The 20,962-nt window shown below is 40.6% G+C and overlaps 1 protein-coding gene and 1 long non-coding RNA gene across 2 annotated transcripts in view; both read left to right on the top strand.

Annotated features, from left to right (window-relative positions):
* slc9a5 (solute carrier family 9 member A5) overlaps positions 1–17,434 on the top strand; it is a 162,164-nt gene extending 144,730 nt beyond the window's left edge. Inside the window, 7 exon segments of the mRNA XM_030048495.1 lie at positions 7,597–7,688; positions 10,442–10,568; positions 11,755–11,904; positions 13,983–14,052; positions 16,299–16,427; positions 16,795–16,835; positions 16,837–17,434. Of these exon segments, the coding sequence (XP_029904355.1) occupies positions 7,597–7,688; positions 10,442–10,568; positions 11,755–11,904; positions 13,983–14,052; positions 16,299–16,427; positions 16,795–16,835; positions 16,837–17,373 (1,146 nt within the window). The 3' untranslated portion in view covers positions 17,374–17,434.
* Positions 1,505–3,517, top strand: LOC115357116 (uncharacterized). The gene is made up of 3 exons (XR_003928073.1): positions 1,505–1,789; positions 1,847–1,860; positions 3,420–3,517. It is a non-coding gene; the product is annotated as an uncharacterized LOC115357116 (long non-coding RNA).
* Positions 17,435–20,962: the final 3,528 nt, after the last annotated feature.

Below are 20,962 nucleotides of genomic sequence, written 5' to 3'. Positions count from 1 at the left end.
GTTCACATTGCATCAAAAACGGTCTCACGTCACCTGATTCTCCGGAGAAACGCTCTGGACGAGCAAGCTGCACACATGGCAGCACTGGAGGAAGGCTGTGAGTCTGTGAGTGAACCCGGAAGAGTAGCCGAGTTCGGCGTCTCCGTCGCGGGCTTCTTGCGTGGCAGATGAGTGAGTAGCTCATTAAACTGTGAGTTCAGCGAGGTCATCATAGTCTTGTAGAGCAGCCAGGGCTTGCAAATCTGCGCACAGAGACGAGAGCTGTTCTTCTTGTTGCGCCAGCCTTTGTCCCTGCGCACAAAGGGCTTGACGCACCGGGTCTGAGTCGGCTGAGTCCATACTTGGCCAGTTCGTTCTGTCATGAACGTGGCACAGGGAAAACAGGACTCAATTGCTCAACACAACCCGGTTGAATTTCAAAAGGCAGGTTTATTACCAGGCGGAGGTCATACACAGGCAGGCAATCCAAAACAGGCAGAGGTGTCCAAAACGAGAAGCAAAAGCAAGGTCGAAAAAACAGGCAAGGTTCATACACAAAAAGACTATGACTATGGCTATGGCTAAGAGATAACGCCGGAACGTGAGCAGAAGCTACAACGAACTGGCGACGAGACAAGACAAAGGGAGAATATAAGCAGTACTAATGGGGAGTGATTAGACAGGTGCGGGAGACACAATTAGGGAACAGGTGAACACAGACGAGGAAGGGGCGGGGCAGACAGGAACCTGGAACAGAGACAGGGGTGAGTGATCACAAAATAAAACAGGAAATACAAGACATGAAACATGGAGGAGAAAATAAAATGCTAAACAGACCGTGAAACATGACAGTGTGCTGTTTATCCCAAGTCAGTTTGTTGGTAAAAATGGTCTTAAGAAATGCAGTTGCTCAATATTGCCACAAATCCAATGAAAGACCCACAATTTAGTGAAGTCAGACTAATTCTAGCTCTGTTCCAGGGAATTAGTTTCCATGGCTAGCTCATTGTTAGCCTAGAGAGGTTAAATCCTACATTCTTTGTTTCAGGGACACCTCACCTAAAAATACCATTGACAGACCTGGCTTCAGGAGTTGGCCCCACGTTTGGTAGGCTCTCATAGATCTTGTTGAGCTACACAAATGGGTCTTTTTCGATTGCCATTTGTCTGGTCTATCTCCTGGGACTAATTTGTCTTGGATGTCCATACCAGGAGTGCAAGGCTATCAACAACATTGATCCCAGTGTCACAAACCATTTCACTGTAAGGCTGTGATTCCTGGAGGAGGAAACTAGCCCAGAAGATGCTACTGACATTGATGTGTTTCAATTTACTTTCATCTACTTCATGTTCATTTACTGCCATCTTGATTTCTAATACAACCCAAAAACCCTGGAAGAAATCTTGACTGGAGGCTGATGCCGTTATAGGAGACATGGACAGCCATCCAGGGCATCATCTCAGATCCTGACCCTCAGGTCTCCCCACTGGAAGTCAGAGGTAGGGGAGGCAAATTCAGAAATGGACTACCATATTTTCCGCAGTATAGGGCGCACTGGATTATAAGGCGCACTGTCAATGAATGGTCTATTTTTGAACTTTTTTCATATATAAAGTGCACCAGACTATAAGGCGCATTACACGAAGCAAAACAGTCAGATAAGTCAGTCAGTCAAACTTTATTCAACGCATTCACAATAACTCTCAACATTGTTCAAACGTTAATGAGCGTATTCACAATAACTCCCAACCTTGTTCAGTTGTAACACGTAAAAAAAAAAACAGTCTGATACCGCTAAATCAAACGTTAGTGTATTCACAATAACTCTCAAAATTGTTCAGTTATAACACGTAAAATACAACACAGTCTGATACCGCTAAGTCAAACGTTAGCATATTCACAATAACTCTCAAAATTGTTCAGTTATAACATGTAAAATACAACACAATGCACTCACTTTTCCAGTTCATTCCTCGTCAACAAATCCCTCAAATTCTTCATCTTCAGTGTCCGAGTTTAACAGTTGGGCGATTACGGCATGTAGCATGCCCGGATCCCTCTCGTCATCATCCGAGTCAGTGTTGTTGCTGTTACCTGGCAGTTCAGTGATGATTCCGGCCTTCGTGAAAGCTCGGACCACAGTTGAGACTGATACCTTAGCCCAGGCATCCACGATCCATTGGCAGACAGTGGCGTAAGTTGCCCAGCGCTGTCTCCCTGTCTTGGTGAATGTGTGTTCGCCTTCTGTCATCCACTGCTCCCACGCAGCTCGCAGTTTAACTTTGAACGCCCTGTTGACACCAATATCTAGCGGCTGGAGTTCTTTAGTTAATCCACCTGGAATGATGGCAAGCTCCGTATTAGTTTGCTTCACTTGGTTTTTGACAGCATCGGTGAGATGGGCGCGCATGGAGTCGCAGATCAATAGGGACGGAGATTTGTGGAAAAAGCCATCCAGTCTCTTGACGTAAATTTCTCTCAGCCACTCACTCATCTTTTCCTCGTCCATCCAGCCCTTCGGGTTAGCTTTGATGATGACGCCGGCTGGAAACTTTTCTTTTGGCAAAGTCTTCCTCTTGAAAATGACCATGGGTGGAAGTTTCTGGCCATTAGCCTGGCAACCGAGAACTACAGTGAAGGATGACTTCTCGTTCCCTGTGGTGCGTATAGACACCATTCTGGTCCCTGTTTTCTCCACAGTGCAGTTCACAGGGATATCCAAGGTGAGGGGAACCTCGTCCATGTTGGTGATGTGTTCTGGCCGGATCTTCTTTTCAGTGATCTTGTTTTTGCAGAATGCGCAGAAAGTGGCCAGCTTTTCTTCGTAATCTTTTGGCAGTTGCTGCAAGACGGTAGTTCGTGTGTGGATGGAGAGATTACGTCTTTTCATAAAATGAAAGCACCAAGAAGGACCGCCTCGAAAGTCATTGATATTCATGTCCCGTGCTAACGCCGTTGCCTTCATTCGAATAGAGACTGTAGAGACGCTTCTACTTGCTGCTCTCTGTTCAATAACCCACTGTTCAATTTTGTCCTCTAACTGTGGCCATCTCGCATTGTTCCCTCGGAAAATCTGTGTGGTCTTCTTTACTTGGCGCAGGTCATCTTCTTGCTTCCTCCACTTCCGTACCATTGATTCATTAATGTTGAATTCTCTCACAGCTGCTCTATTCCCATGTTCTACTGCGTGACTGATAGCCTTGAGTTTGAAGTCCACGTCGTAAGCGTGTCTCTTGACAGGTGCCATTTTGGGGTCCTTATACACACATTCTAATATTATGGTGAAGCACAGTATGTATTGCTCCGCGACGCTCCTGACTACGGTAGCCGTAATGCTACAAGCGGTGCGGCTTTGTAGTTTACCAAAGTCGTACTAAAACATTTTGACAGAGTGCCGTGAGCGCCGTGTACCACACCAGAATACCAGAAGTACAACCAGAATTAATCCATGTATAAAGCGCTCCGGATTATAAGGCGCACCGTCGTTTTTTGAGAAAATTAAAGGTTTTTAAGTGCGCCTTATAGTCCGGAAAATACTGTACTCTACGGGATTTTGCCAGAGTATGTAGGTGTGAAGTGGCTGGAGAGATAAAGTGTCCCACAGTTCAAATCCATTTTGAACATCCCAGAACAATGAAGGTTATTGTAAAGTAGACTTGTCAGTGATAATGTAACATAAGTTTCACATTCAACCACCTATAGACTAAAACAGACTGCAGGTAATGTTCTATTATCAGTTTGACTGTCATTTCCATAAAAATCCACTAGATGGCAAGCTCCTCCAATACATTTTTTTTTCTTTTTCATGTCTTCTCTGCAGTACACTATCTCCTTTACATAGCTTTTTGACAGGTAGACTGTAATGGAAAGATGACTGATACAGTACCATTATGGAAAGAAACCTGTGAAATATTAATAAAAAAAATAGAAAAAGATAAAATAACATGAAACAAGAATGATGAAAAATGCCTCTGACTCAGTGCTTATGGTATCAATTCATCCATCTATTACACATTTTAGAGACATCTGTAGTGAGTGTTTATTGTTCAGACTAACTTCCACTACCACAAAGGTAGTGCAAACTTAAAGATGGAGGGTTCTTTAGTAACTGTGTAAAGCAGGTGCATATTTTAGGTGGTTAACCTTCAGTCTGTTGTAGCCTGTGGCTGATTGCTTTCTTACATCTGGAAAATATGGATTGTAGGCCAGGACATCCCTGCAGCACCATAATACTTCATTCACAACAATGTTTTTGACAAACCTTTTACCTTTGACAAAAAATTGCAGCGTCTGTGATTTGGATATTGCACTTGGCCATTTTCTGCGATTTCAATAATATTTCAATTAATTCTTTATGCCTACCTCTGTTCATACAGTTAGATCCATAAGTATTTGGACAGTGACATAATATTCATAATTTTGCCCTTGTAAACCACCACAGTCGATTTGAAATGGAGTAATCAAGACGTGATTGAAGTGCAGAATTTCAACTTTATTTTAAGGGGTTGAACAAAAATATGGCACTACCCTTTTACCCAGTTTACGCAGTTTTATACATTGTCAGCCCATTTTCAGAGGCTCAAAAGTAATTGGACAAACTATACATAACATATATCATTATAAGGATTTTATTCAATTTTATTCCATCCTTTGCAGTCTATGACTGCCTGAAGTCTGGAACCCATGGACAACATCACCAAATTCTGAGTTTATTCCTTAGGATGCTCTGCCAAGCCTTTACTGCAGCTGCCTTCAGTTGCTGCTTGTTTGTGGGTCTTCTTGCCTTCAGTTTGGTCTTCAGCAAATGAAAAGCATGCTCAGTTGGGTTGAGGTCTGGGGCTTCACTTGGCCATTGAAGTGAATATTACACTTCGTTGCTTTCAGTAACTCTTGGGTTATGTTCACAATATGTGTTGGGTCACTGTCCATCTGCCCTGTGTCCTATCAGTTCTGTGGCATGTGGCTGAATCTGAGCAGATAGCATAGCTCTATAAACATCAGAATTCATCCTGCTACTTCCATCAGCAGTCACATCATTAATAAATACTAGTGACCCAGTTCCATTGGCAGCCATACATGCCCATGCCATAACACTGCCTCCACCATGCTGGACAGATGATGTGGTGTGCATTGGGTCATGAGCTGTTCCTTTCATTCTCCACACTTTTCTCTTCCAATCATTCTGGTACAAGTTTGTCTTTGTTTCATCTGTGCAAAGAACCTTGTTCAAGAATTGAGCAGGATTTTTTTTTTTTTTTTTTTTTTTTTTTTTTTTTTTGCAATGTCAAATCTGGCCTTCTCTAGCCGTAGATTTGAACAACAACCCGCCTACCTCCTCGAGAGTGTTTTTGAGTTCCATAGACACTGAATTGGGTTTTCCTCACCAGAGAAAGAATTCTTCAGTCATCCATTTTAGTTGTCCAGGGCTTAAAGTACTCCGGCGTGGTGCCGGATTTCTGGCTTGACGGAAATTCTGGTATTTTATTTTATTTTATTTTGTTTTTTGTTGTTGTTGTTGTTGTTGTGTTTTTTTTTTGTTTTGTTTTGTTTTGTTTTGTTTTTGTGGCAACAATTTGGCATAAGTAAGCATTTAACGAATCATCTTCTGATTTTCAGCAAAGCACATGGGTAGATCCACCAATAGTATAGTGTTACCAAACTCAGCTGGCCAATAAGAGCTGAGAATCCAGCTCTGAGGGCAAACTGTTTAATACATGGTGCACAGCAGTCGTCCGTCGTCACAAAACCGACCGAAATGACATTGCTGCAATCAGTGCCTTAAAAAATAACACCACGCTACCTGGGACGACTGCAACGGCACCCTCGATGACAGACTGTGTATGTGAGCAAAAAATTCGGATGAGCTCGTTCATCATTGAACACGACTATGCAAAAGATGCCTGATGGATTTATTTATTTATTTAATTCTTTTTTGCTTTTTGAGCCTAATGATGGCCTCCTTCACCTGCATAGACACCTCTTTGATCGCATGTTGAGGGTTCTGATAAACAGTTACCAAACACAAATGCAAACACTCGGAATGAACTTTTCTTAATTTGTCATGGAATAATGAGGGAAAAGGTGACAAATGGCCAAGAAACTGCTTTTTAGTTAAGTGTCCAATTTCTTTTGAGCCTCTGAAAAGGGGGTAACTGTATAAAATTGGCTATAATTCCTAAATTGTCAATGCCATATTTTTCACTTTTGCATGTCTTGATTACTTCATTTCAAATCCATTGTGGTGGTGTACAAAGGCAAAGTCATGGAAAAGTTTAGAATTCTTGTCTGTCAAAATGTGTGGCAGCCCTGTAAATATAACCATGCAGTTTTGGTGACGTTAATGTTAGGTATTCAGGTACTGAGCTAATGAGCATGTTTGAATGTAGCACATCAGGTTTCCACAGAAATCAATGGGAAAGACTGGTATATCAACAGCACTGGGTTCGCCAAGATTTATCTAACACACACACACACACACACACACACACACACACACACACACACACACACACACACACACACACACACAGAAAAAAGTTCAGGCTCAGGATTTTTTTCCACTATCAGCTCTGTGAAATAGATGAGACCGGGTTTGAATAATGCAATGGAAATGGAATGGTCATCTAGACTGAATATCAGGCTAGTTCTTCCCAACACCCATCTAATAATTTTTGACCTCAAAGACATTGACACATTCATATCCAATATTGCACCTGCTATTATCACAACACTGATTGACACTGAATGGACATTTTAAATCATACCCCCACCCCCAGCCCCGAAAGACATGATTTAGTAGGGCTCAGCTGCACCTTCTAGTGGGTCAGAAGGCTGTTATCATCTATTCCTATCATAAATCTGTCTAAACCAATCAAATGTTAGAATGTCAGAGGGCTGTTCCTGTTTTTAGTCACTCTTAACCAGTCAAATTTTAGATTTAGCCACTTTCATTAGGTACTTGGTCAAGATTAGGAAACTTACCTTAACGTTTGCTAACATTAACATTAGTCTTAGCTAGCTAAAAATGAACATAGTTATTGCCTCAATTGGGAATCGACCCTGGCGCTCTGGAATGAAGGTCTGTGTGATGCTGAGTAAGAAGATAAACATTTCTATGCACTTAAATTAATGAAAACCTGAACCATGTACACAACCAGTCAACAGCAAATAGCCTCAATTCTACTTGAAATCTTCGGAAACTGCCATAATTTTACAACCATCAATTTCACATCAGGTTATAACTGTGTCTTCATTATAAATACTGGGCCATTTAACAATGACAGTAATAGTCCACTTACTGTTAAATAGTTGGAGTCAAATGTAGTAATCATTTTACAGCATTTAGCCCAACTGACCAGCATATATACACTGCCTGCTGATGTCCAACAGATTGTGCTGCACTCTTCTTTTCTGTCTCACAGCAATTAATGACCATGGTTTAGCTTTCACTCTCTCTGTAAGCTTTGGTATCACTATTAATTTGGTAATGATATAGTAATGCTTAAGAAGATTAGGTGCTCTAAACAATAGAGCTTTACCTTTACCTGTGTGTGTGTGTGTGTGTGTGTGTGTGTGTGTGTGTGTGTGTGTGTGTGTGTGTGTGTGTGTGTGTGTAGGGTGGGAATGTCCTCACCTCTGCCAGACTATCCCTGCCCTCAATGGCCAGCAGAACCTCTTTCCCTGAGGTCACCAATGTCACCAACTACCTGTGAGTCACATGCATTTGTTCATGTATGCATGCATGCGTGTGTGTGTGTGTGTGTGTGTGTGTGTGTGTGTGTGTGTGTGTGTGTGTGTATGTGTGTGTGTGTGTGTGTGTGTGTGTGTGAGAGAGAGAGAGAGAGAGAGAGAGAGAGAGAGAGAGAGAGAGAGAGAGTCTGTGTGCATTGGAAAAAAAATGATATCTGCTTTCACAAAATGATTGCCATGATAAACCAAAGAAGACCGAATCAAGACTGGAGTTATTTTTCATCAAAAATACAAATAAACTGTTTTGTAATTAGCAGCCATTTTACTTCTTATCATTAGATTAACTACAAACATGAACTCACTTGTTAAGACGCCCTGTCCTTGTGTCCTTTGGCTTCAGAGTTTGATTCCAAATTGAGACATGTGAAAAAGTGACAGCTGCTCTGACTTAATAATTGACCAAGTGATGGTATAGGACCGTGTCGTTTAGCTTTCGTAGATATATATGTAATCATATAAGAAAAATGAATGTATCACATTTGGAAATAACTGTTAAATTATGTGTGGTGGTTGGTTGATGGTGGCTGTCTTGTCATAGAAACAGATCTGATGGGTTTGAGTATAACATGAAGGAGTGTCTCTCGAGCTTTATCTATGTTTCTAATGAGACCTGAAGTCAGCTTCATATCCAATGTAGTCCTCAGGCATTCTTTTGTTTTTTTGTTTTTTGTTTTTTCTGCTGCCATTTGGACCATCTCTGTTGTAGAAACTCAGTAGGACAATATGGGATATAATTCAACTTTTTTTTTCATATATATCTTTATTGGGTTATCAAGACAAAAATACATTTTCAATCAGTGAGGACACATTTCACCCATTTTTCCACCTTTTAGAGCAACAACCCCCCCACCCACCCCCAACTAGAGAGTCATGCTCACATGATATAAGCAAATAATAAGTAATAATAAAGTAATCAAAATAAGCAAACACAACTCTCTCCCCCCCAAGAAAACACAGGAGGGGTGAACAGTAACCAAAGCTCTTTGGGCTAAAATGAATCATAGGCAACTGGACTTGTATTTGTCTTAGGAAGACGTTTCGCCTCTTATCCAAGGGGCTTCATCAGTTTCATAGCGCATCGGTCTTTCTAGTCCGCATTAGGTCAGACTAGTGCAGGACTGTCACAGTCACAACAACAACAGTCCTGTTGTTGTTGTTGTGAGTCCAACACAGGACGACTCACAGAACACAGAAGGAAAAAGCAGAGCAAGAAACCTAAAATCAGCCATATCAGACCACTGTAAAGAAATAAATAATGATAGGCTGATTTAGGTTTTTCTTGTTCTGCTTTTTCCTTCTGTGTTGGCGAGTTTTGGCGTGGCATATTAGTTCTGCCGTCTGTTATTTAAAAAATAATAATTAAAAAAACAGTCAGTCGGCCTTTATTAGAAGTCCATTAGAAGTTAGGTGGTGATTTTTTTTCACGAACATGGCATGTCCTTTCGACAACGATCCCATGGATGAAGGTGCAGTGTTACGGCACAGAGAATTAAATACAATATTTCCCCAATTAATCGCCTGGGTGTTTAATACGCAAAATCAACTTGGACCCCAGGCGTTTAAAAGAACGAGGCGGCTATTCGCTGCAGGCCTTTATTTATTTTTGCACAGACCTCCACTAGGCCATTATTGTGATATTTACAGTCGGTCGATTTAAGATTACGGTACACCCTTTTTTTCTAATGTTAGCTAGCTCTCTTATTTTGACAGAAAACGGAAGTGCCGCACAGTTATTGTGCGGCTAACTGTTTACTTCTGCTGACCCGAGCAGCAATGTTCTTCCACGCCGTATCCCTCTCCTTTGCCGCTGCAGCGCTGTTGCACTTAAAAAAAAAACTAAAACAACAACAATAACAAAAAAAAAACATAGACATTGAGTATTCTACTTTACTACTTTAAGTAACCTTTAACCCAGCGCCTTTTTTTTCGGGGTTCAAAATGTTTTTGTTGCATGCAGACATGTAATTTCGTTTTCTCTGCAGTCGTTCATTGATTTCATAAATGCAACACATTATGGTTTGCTTAGCTATACATAGCATAAAGGCAAAAAAAAAAAAACTTTATATGCAGTGTTATTTCATTTTAAATGTCAAAAGGGTTTTGTGGCTCCCAGTGTTTACTTTACTGTGGGAAACGGGTCCAAATGGCTCTTTGAGTGGTAAAGGTTGTCGACCCCTGCCCTAGACAGAGGTCCCCCAAATTTTTTTTAATTCTGACTTCTTTGGGTTTTTTTGTTTGTTTGTTTGTTTTGCATTAAAAAATGAAATTAAAATTTTTGAAAATTGTATAGGACAATTCAATTGCAGTCACTCCATAAATAAGTTATTTTCTCTAAAAATGTGGCTAGGCCTGTGTCAGTGCTTGTCAGCGCTGAACCCCACAACATATCAATGTCCTATTTCCAGCCTCACTGACCTTTGTGTAACTTATGTTGGAACACTGACACAGAATGATTTGAAGTTATCTGAAGTTAATTTACTTTTTGATAAATTTTGATGCAGTGTTCAAATGAACAGTCGGTTAGTGTATGAGGTAGCAAAAAATGAGTTTGGTAAACAGCAAGTTGTAGTATGTGCCCCCTCAAAAAAAAAAAAACTGGGTGTCGTCCCTGCCCTTAGGCAACAAGCACTGATCAATTCTCAATCACAACCCCATATTACCCCTCATAACTGGGGTGTTCCACTGTGTTTTTGGTGTGTGGGCATGTTCCAGGCGTGAGAATGGTAGTGGTGTGTGTCTGGACCTCCAGGTGATTGACAATGTGCCTGGGGCAAAAGTAGAGGAGGATACAGAGACACACCATGTCCTCGCTGGAAATCTTTACAAGCCTAGGAGACGGGTAACACACACACACACACACACACACACACATAACTACACACTGGCACCACATTTAAACTGTTTCATTATAATACTCAACTTAAATCTCTTCTTAAAATGCTAAATTACTTTTTATATCTTATTGTTATATCATTGAATCTGTTTTTGCTTATATTATTTGTGTTTTGAATTGTGTTCTGTTTTATCCCTTATTATATAGGCTTTATAGGCTATAGTTTTTTCTTGACTGCACTTCTTGCTCTTTTCTTATATAGGCTACTGCAAAGCACTTTCTAACATTTGTTTTACTGCACACAATAGTGTTCTTATCATTGTCATCATTATCAGTAGTAGTAGTATTGTTATTATAGTTATCATATTATTAGCATTATGATTACTATTATTATTATTGCTGTTGTTTCAGGGGTTTTTTTTGTTTTTTTTTTAGGATTGGATGATATCTCAACTCTTATCCCAGGGCTAACTAAACACTGTTCCAGAGCAGAGTTATCCCTGATTTTAAGGGGATATCCTCAAAAAGTCATGGTTAAGTTCTGTAGTGTGAATGAAGGTTAGACTCAAGGTTAGCACAACAGCAATAGAATACTTTTTAAAAGCAACAGAATGTTTTTTGTCCAATCAAAACTGTGCTACAAATCTTCTGAGGACATTTACCCTAAGCTTTGATTATCAAGAGTTAAGGGTTCAAGGGCTAACTCTTAGCCCTTGGTTAAGTACTTGTGTGAATCCAGGCTACCCAAAGTCATAGCACAGGACTGAGTTAGTCTAGGGCTAAGGAATGCAAGTGTGAAAAGGGCTATGTACAGCAGTGTCCTTTGAAGTTTGGAGAGAGACATTTCTTTTCATCTGCTGAGCCTGCATTTAGATTATAGAAGATATATAGCTGTAAGTAATGTAACCTAATGAAGAGTTACAGCTGCCTAGAAATGTGTGCAGGCAAGTCCAAGCAGAAACTGCCAAGGAGGGTTTTAATGAAAATTCCACCCATAAACACATTACCACTGTTTAAAACCAGACATCGGTGACTTAACGTGTGTGTTTTAGGCTGGAATTTTGGTTTAATAACAAAGCACTTCCAGAGTTAGGTATTGTTGATTAAGTTGCACACTTGTAGAGGTCAGCTTTACAAGTAGGTGAAAGATTTACTTCGATTAAAATGTATGAATGTACTGTGTTGTCTGCAGTACCAGTCCCACTATAGCCGTCACTTCATGCCAGTGGGGGAGAAGGAGCGTCAGGATAGGGAGGTTTTCCAAAGGAACATGAGAAGTCGCATGGAGACCTTCAAATCCACCCGGCACAAACGACACAAAAAGGAGCGCAGCCAGAAGAAGGCAGGCAAAATTTTTGAAAAACAAAACAAACATTGAGGAAATCCCCAAATCAATTTTTGGGAATTCCTCCAGTGTTTGGGTTTTTGTAGTTGTTTATGGTAGTACATTCATTCATTCATTGTCAAACTTCTTATCATTGTTTGGGTCATGGGGTGCAGGAGCCTATCACAGCGCACATTGGGTGCAAGGCAAAAAGGCAAGTTAAACTAACAGTTAGCACCCCATCTTACACCTTGGTGTCTTTGCTAGTTTCCAACTGGCGCAGTTGTCATTTTCCCTTCCAGTGCCCATGTTGTGTAAATAGCAAATGCACTTGTGTCCATCTGAGGCATGTTGGTCTCAGAATGAAATGTGGTCAGGTGTATTATTGGTGCATTGCTATCTTGATGCAGTTGAAAGTGACTGCGTTATTGACTAACAGAAACCAGGTCTGAAGTCTGTGGTGCACTTTTAATTACACTCCTGATCAAAATCTTAAGACCAGTTGAGAAATTGCAAGAATTTACATTTTGCACTGTTGGATCTTAAAAAGGTTCTAAGTAGAGCTTCAAAATGCAAAAAGAAGAAATTGGAGTGAGACAAAAACAATTTGAGTAAGCAATTTATTGCAAACAACCATTAAACTGAAATAAGCTGTTCATCAGCTGATCAAAAGTTTAAGACCACTGCCTTTAAAAGCCCATATTTTTGCAAAAATGTGGATTCAGTGTCATTTTCTGTCAGGTATCCACACTGTCATGACCTCCTGATGGCAAAGGCAAAAAAAGCTTTCTTGTTAATCACCTCAAAAATTCATTTCGGCATGCTTGATGCGAGTGTTTCCAGGAGGCTAGTGGGAATGTTGCTCCAAGTGGTTAAGATGGCTTCACGGAGGGTATCCACTGTCTGGAACTGGTATCCATTTCTGTAAACTTCCCTTGCCATCCAACTCCAAATGTTCTCAATTAGATTTAGATCAGGGGAACACGCAGGATGGTTCAAAAGAGTGATGTGATTTCTCTGGAAGAAGTCCTTTGTCAGGCGGGCATTGTGAACTGCAGCGTTGTCCTGTTGAAAAACCCAGTCATTACCACACAGACAATAGCCTTCAGTCATGAGGGATGCCCCCTGCAACATCTCCACATAGCCAGCTGCTGTTTGATGCCTCTGCACAACCTGAAGCTCCATTGTTCCATTGAAGGAAAAAGCCCCCCAGATCATGATGGCGCCCCTCCACTGTGCCGTGTAGAAAACATCTCAGGTGGGATCTCCTTGTCATGCTAGTAATGTTGGAAGCCATCAGGACCGTCAAGGTTAAATTTTTTCTCATCAGAGAATAAAACTTTCTTCCACCTTTCAGTGTCCCATGTTTGGTGCTCTCATGCAAACTCCAAACAAGCAATTTTGTGCCGCTGAAGGAGACGAGGCCTTTGAAGACATTTTTTGTTCTTAAAACCCTTCTCTCGCAGATGCCGTCTGATGGTTATGGGACTGCAGTTGGCACCAGTGACAAGCTTAATTTAGGCCGAGGATCGTCCCATGTCTTGACGGACAGCCAATTGGATCCTCCGGCTCAGGGCCGGTGAAATTTTTTTGGGTCTACCACTTGACTTTTTGTTCCATAACCCTCAGGATCTTTTAAGAAGTTTAAAATGACTGTCTTACTGCGTCCAACCTCAGCAGCAATGGCACACTGTGAGGGCTTTGTTGTTGGGCCTTGCTTATGCAGCTCAACAATCCGACCGCGTTCAAAGACAGAAAGTTTTTTTTGCCTTTGCCATCAGGAGGTTATGACAGTATGGATACCTGACAGAAAATGACACTGAATCCACATTTTTGCGAAGATTTGGGCTTTTAAAGGCTGTGGTCTTCAACTTTTGATCAGCTGATGAACAGCCTATTTCAGTTTAATGGTTGTTTGCAATAAATTGCTTACTCAAATTTTTTTTGGTCTCACTCCCATTTCTTCTTTTTGCATTTTGAAGCTCTACTTAGAACCTTGTTAAGATCCAACAGCGCAAAATGTAAATTCTTGCAATTTCTCAACTGGCCTTAAGATTTTGATCAGGAGTGTATTTACTGTTTACTGTCCTCAACAGCGCCGAGGATCTGACACCAAGGAGGAGGGTAATGACAAGCCGAGACGCAATGTCAGCTGGCAGGACAAAGGTAATGCAAAGACCCTAAAAAGGTTGACTGTTTCTCAGTATATCACAGCCTTATGTCGGTAAAGGCCAGAAAAGGCCTCTACCTCTTTCTAACACTACCATTTGGATTTTAACATTTGTAGAGTTTTTCTGCCTTGTATCTTTAGTGGCCATGCTTCTCTTCTTTTCAACAGCTTGAATGTTTTCTCCACTGACACATCTGTTTGCAAAAGATTTATTTATTTAGAGAAAGAAGCCGTGCTAAAATGCTAATTACTGATTGTGGCCATTCAGTAACATGTGCACTATGAGGGACGAAAAATGACAAAACAATAAATAAATGAATAAATAAATAAATACGCATATAAATATATAAATGCATAAATTATTAAATTAATAAATATTCCTACATTTATTTATTTATTTATTTCTGTTTTTATTCATGCATTTATTTATTTATTTGTGTATTTTTACATTTATGCATGCATTTATTTATTTATTTTTACTTTTATTTATTTATTTATTTCTACATTTATTTATTCATTTGTGTATTTATATATTTATTTTTACATTTATTTATTTATACTTTTATTTATTTCTACATTTATTCATTTATTTATTCCTTCTTTTATTTCTACATTTATTTATTTATTCCTACATTTATTTCTGTATTTCTACATTTCCACATTTATTTATTTCTGTATTTCTGTGTCGTATGTTAATAAGGTGGGCGGTTCTTACATTAGTCTTAAGCACGATTGGTTTGTGGGTGTGATCCTATACACTGCTACTGCCTGGACTGGCAGTAGCAGTGGATAGCAGTGGACTAGCTAGCTACTAGGGCATTAACAACGCCAGACTTTTCCACGTCGTCGACGTTACGTCGACCCGTCAACACTGGGAGATTTTTGGGGGGGCTAGCGGGGCTCCAACCGGAGGGAGGGAGGGGTTGTAGTGGAGCGCCGACCGGGCAACCGGGGGGGGGGGGGGGGGGGGGGGGGGGGGTGAGGAGGCTGTAGTGGAGCGCCGACCAGGCACACGGGGGGTGAGGAGGCTGTAGTGGAGCGCCGACCGTGTGTGTGGGGGTGTGTGTGTGTGTGTTTCTTCGACTTTCAACGGGTCGATGTTTACATTAATGCCCTACTAGCTACTGTGTAAAACGCAATCGAAAGCGTTTGAGAGCCATCGTCAGTGATTTAAGGTCACTGGCGAATGATGTGGTTAAATCATGCACCCACCGACTACTTCCAGTAGTCCGACTACACACACGGTCGGTGCTCCACTACAGCCTCCTCACCCCTCCCCGATCGCCCGGTCAGCGCTCCACTACAACCCCTCCCTCCCTCCGGTTGGACCCCCGCTAGCCAAAAATCTCCCGGTGTTGACGGGTCGACGTAACGTCGACGACGTGGAAAAGTCTGGCGTTGTTAATGCCCTAGTAGCTAGCTAGTCCACTGCTATCCACTGCTACTGCCAGTCCAGGCAGTAGCAGTGGATAGGATCACACCCACAAACCAGTCGTGCTTAAGACTAATGTAAGAACCGCCCACCTTATTAACATACAACACAGAAATACAGAAATAAATAAATGTGGAAATGTAGGAATACAGAAATAAATGTAGGAATAAATAAATAAATGTAGAAATAAATAAATAAATGTAGAAATAAAAGAAAGAATAAATAAATGAATAAATGTAGAAATAAATAAAAGTATAAATAAATAAATGTAAAAATAAATATATAAATACACAAATGAATAAATAAATGTAGAAATAAATAAATAAATAAATAAATAAATGTAAAAATAAATAAATAAATACATGCATAAATGTATAAATACACAAATAAATAAATAAATGCATGAATAAACACAGAAATAAATAAATAAATAAATGTAGAAATATTTATTAATTTAATTATTTATGCATTTATATGTTTATATGCGTATTTATTTATTTATTCATTTATTTATTGTTTTGTCATTTTTCGTCCCTCATAGTGCACAAGGGTTGGAACAAAAGTGGCTGGTTCACACATGTTACAAATCTGGTGGTAATTTGCATTTGCATTGTATTTATCATTTGTTGTCACTTAAAACAAAACAGCCAAAAAGATTTGAATAAATGAAAATTAGACAATTGTATGTTTAAGAAGAAGACAATTTTGAAACATTTTCTTTTTCCAAAATAAAGAAATCAAACATCTGAATCTGCTCCTGTAGAGGTGGTTGGGATGAAAGCCTGTTAACATGCAGTGTGTTTGTATCAGATCCGGTGGTAGTTCCCATCGATTCAGAGGAGGACAAAGGTGAGCACTCAGACCCAGAGAAGGAAGAAGATGTAGGCATCACCTTTGTGGCTCACAACACAGAAACACCAAAACAACGGCCCAAATCAGGTACCAGAATATTTCCTCACATGTTAATAAAAATTCCATTCTCTTATGCCCATCCACAAAGTTCATACAGTGATGTCCATAAGTAAAAATAGTGCATAGATATGTTTTTTCTAAAGATATAGATTTCTCATAGTGTTGAAGAATTTACCATTTGGGGTCAATAAACTACATCTATCTATCTGTCTGTCTGTCTGTCTGTCTATTAGTTCTGCACCACTAAGGTTTAGTCAGCAGGCTCCACTAAAAATTGAAACTGAAATGTAGCTGAGAGTTGGCTAAGTGCCAAGAATGTAAATGGAAGTCATTAATTTGTATGTTGTGTTCTGTATAATGTATTCAGAAATGCCTCCTCACTGTCTTCTTCTAGTCCCAGCAGGTCTAGATGGGTGCCAGAGCCCATCAGCAACCCCCCCCCTCACCTACCAGTGGAGAGAACCAGTTGCCATGGAAGGGGGGGGTGGGCTCACTGCCCCCCTGTGTGTCTGTGGAAGCCACTAAGATCATCCCTGTAGACCTTCAACAGGCCTGGAACCAGAGCATCTCCTCCTTGGAGAGCATCTCTTCCCCACCAGTACCTGCCGAGCCTGTGCATCCCAGAGTGAGCGCCCTCTCCAGGCTGGGAGGACCCCGCCCTGCCTCCTACACCCCCACCGGCAGCTCAGCAGGTAGCACATCCTCCATTGCAGCCCATGTGGCGCAAGGCTCAGTCACTTTCCACTTCCCAGAGAAGGAGGAGGAAGATGAGGAGGGTGGAGGTGTGTCAGAGCAGCAGCAGGAGATGCAGCCGCTCATGTCGTCTCTGAGGCCCCCTGGACCGCCGCCACCACCTCCTGCCTCTGCCTTTGGCTCGGGAAGAAGGAGGAACCCCTGTGTGTACTTGAGGAGCCTGGTAACAGTGCCTCCTCCTGGCAGTGAGATGTACACCAGAGGGCCCACCCAGCTGTAACAGCAGATTTCAGATCAGCACATAGTCCTTGAGCTGCATCCATAACCTCTTGAGTGGAGCAGGAACACTAGCTGGAGATCAGTGTCTATAGGTATAACTGTACTCCACTAATTAGTATCTTCAGGACATATGAATTGCCTCTCTCTCTCCCTCTCTCTCTCTCCGCCTCTCTCTCTCTCTCTCTCTCTCTCTCTCTCTCTTTCTCTCTCACTCACTCACACACACACACACACACACACACACACACACCAAGACAAACATACCCAGAGTGCAGACACACGCAGAATCTACACAAACTAAATGATATGTAAGGTCATCATGTTGAACCAACACAGTTAATACACTAGGCTTCATACTGTGTATTGGACTGGAATGTAAAGCAAACCTGTCCTATAGGGAATCAGTCGCCATTTCTGAATCACTTACTATAAATCTTTCATGTCTGCAGCTTCCTTCACTTTTAGGCTCCATTTCCAGCAGGCATTAAACTGCAGTTTGTATTCAAATATGCCATCACAACAATGAACAATCCATGCTACAAAAAATCTCTGTCTTTACAAGTCATTTAGTCTCATATTCAGTCTTAAAATTTTGTTTTTCTTAAAACAAGTGAAAAGATCTCGCTCACGTGATGTCATCCCACTTGTTTTCAATACAGTTTCACTTGTCTTCACGTCCTAGCCTTTAGCATGCTCCTTGGTTCCAAGAAAAAGAATCTGAAGCATTTTGCATTTCATTCCTTTCCTATCGGAACTGCTTGCACACCATCACTGTTTCATTTAAGGGTAATCGGATGCATCCATGTTCATTGTAGCATAACTATGTGAATTTACTCCTTGTAGTATTTTCTTAAACACATAAAACCCATAAAACAGTATGTGGACTGGAGTTGCAGCCGGCTCATCACGTTAAAATCTGTTGACAATCTGTCTAGTTATACTGGCTTCATGGGCTGTGATTCTGTCAGGCATTCAAGACTACAAACACACACACACACACACACACACACACACACACACAGGACCACAAGGAACAGAAATATAAGAATCCCTGAGATCTTTGCCCACGTGGTCAGTTAGTGAATGTCTCTGACTAACAGCTTAACTGCCCTGCCTTCTGGGGTAACAAAGCATCCTGGCACTGAGGCAGAGTCCATGTGACAGGGTCACAGTTCACCAACCATTCGCTACAGAACCTCCTGATGCTGCTGCTGTTTGATGGTGAAGCACGGGAGTTTGCACTGCTGCATATTGCCATTAGCACATATCACCATGCAACCCATATGGATATTGGAAGGCTAATACCTTTGGATTGGAACTTCTCTTCACCACTTTCATGCCAAAAATTGCAGGTTTTTAATGTTTCACCCATTCTTGCAAGGGTCGAGAAGCCTCTGAAATAGCACCTAGATCATATTCATATATACTTGTGTGGAACTGAATGAAAATATTTCATTAGAACAAATACATATTAAAGAATGATCTCAGTGTTCTTCAGTGCAAGTTATCATGAAAAGTCCAAACACCCTCTGTGGTATCTACACAGTCAGCTAATCTTTCCTCTCTTCAAAAGAAGCCATTTGCTGTCATTCATTTTTGTACAACAACAACTTCATAGTAAAATAATCTAGTACATTTAATATGAAGCTTTTATTTGGCAGGTCCAGATGTGTTTTACACACATTTCATTGTGAGGAATTGAGCACGTCCTGTCAATTGTCAAAAGCATGTTGCCCAAGCTTCATTGTGACAGCTATGTGTTTTTATTTAGACAATCTGTGTTAGTAGATCTAAAATATGTAATTGTCAAGCTTGGTTTGACTCTGGATAATTAGGTTACAATTTAAAAATGACAACAGATTTAAAAAAAAAAAAAAAAAAAAAAAATCTTAAGAAATATATCTAATTTTAGTATGTAAACTGAAATAAATGGCACTGGTATTCTCCTCTGAAGGGATAGTTTACCCATTTTGAAAGATATTAAATAATTTCACTTCCTCCTAACTGTTACTACACCACTACTGGATAGTTGTAGTCTCAACTGTGTGCTGGATACTGGCTGAATGCTCCAAATGCAAACTGTTAGCCTCCTGCCATTTAGGTGGACTTTCCCCTGGCTAACATTCTTAAAAGCAATTGCCCTAACCCACTCTAATTATTTAAAAAACAAAGTTTGAGTTTCATGATCTGTAGCAGAAGTGCAGAAGTTATTGGATCTTTCTGGATATTAATAAAAGGAAAAACACTCCTATAAACAGTAATTTGAGCAAAATTGTCGTCATTGTGCACCAGGATTTAGGAAAGACTTTTTTTGGATGACTAATATGGTAATATTCCAGATTTCTGGCCAAGTGGAGGAAATAATACACATATATTTTAATTTGTGGTGTATTTAGGTGATATAGCACTTGTCTCACTGAGGCATATTTTATTTAATAGTGGTAACAGTTCAGTTATGCAAGGGATGGATTAAACCTGACAAAACCCCAAAATCCACTGAAGCTGACAAGTGTCTCTGGATTTCTAAGTGCAATATGTCAAGCATTTCAAAAACACTAAAACCACTCCCTCTAGGCCCAAATTGACAAACAAAAAAGCCTCATCAGCAGCAGTACAGCTCCAAAAAGATTTAATTCAAAGCTTACCTTACAGCTGAGAGTATGGGCCTTTTCACTGGATGTTTGAACTGAAAGTCAGACACAAGTAAACCAAATAATCCTTCAGACTTGCTAGAGTAAAAGAGTAACATTTGTTATTTTCCAACAAAAAAGTCTTCACTATATTCATTTATTTATTCGGCATATTTTCTACCAGATCCTTTAGACCAGTGGTTCTCAACCTTTTTCGGGCCAGCGCCCCCCTGTACATCATCCAGGTTGCTTGCTGCCCCCTATTAAATATCATGTAGTTTGGTCATCTTTCCTTAATGTTAATGTTGTTTATTATCTTGTTTTGTAGCTATAATTAGTATTGTTTTTGGTAAAAAAAAAAAAAAAAACCCTGTACTTTACAAATTGACAATTTTAATAAACAATCTTAAATGAGGTGTCGCTTAATTACTATCCGCAGCCAATCAGAAACTGTGGATTTAACAGTATCAGAATTATGGGGGAAAAAAGGGTTTATTTCATAACGGAGAACAAGAACAGCATTACAACATTCACTAGACTAGAACAGTCTATGACAGCCCAATTTTCATTTGTGGAAAAAGCAAAAGAAAAAACAGCCAAATTTTGTGAGCTCTAATAGAGGGTTTTTTTGACGCCTCATCATTATGCGCCATGGCACCGTTAGTGAGAGCCCTGCGCTTGGTGGTTATATGCCAGCTTCTTCACATCGGGATGTAAGAAAGTGACCCAAAACCACAGTGCACCAGAAGTACACAAGTACAAACGGATACGGTGTTCATTGCTTTGGCCACAAGGTTATGGCATTGAATGGCACAGTAAGCAGTAAAGACCTGCGGAGCCCCCTCTTATAGCAGAGAGGTGAATCCACGGTGCGGCCCACCATGGCTGAGACAACATCAGAGGTGCAAGCGCGGCTGTTGGTGATGGGGACGGTCTTCTCTTATAAGTACGCATCCACTG

Source organism: Myripristis murdjan, chromosome 3 (genome assembly GCF_902150065.1).
Source record: "Myripristis murdjan chromosome 3, fMyrMur1.1, whole genome shotgun sequence".
Taxonomy (NCBI): domain Eukaryota; kingdom Metazoa; phylum Chordata; class Actinopteri; order Holocentriformes; family Holocentridae; genus Myripristis; species Myripristis murdjan.
This window is presented reverse-complemented; position numbering and strand designations above follow the sequence as displayed.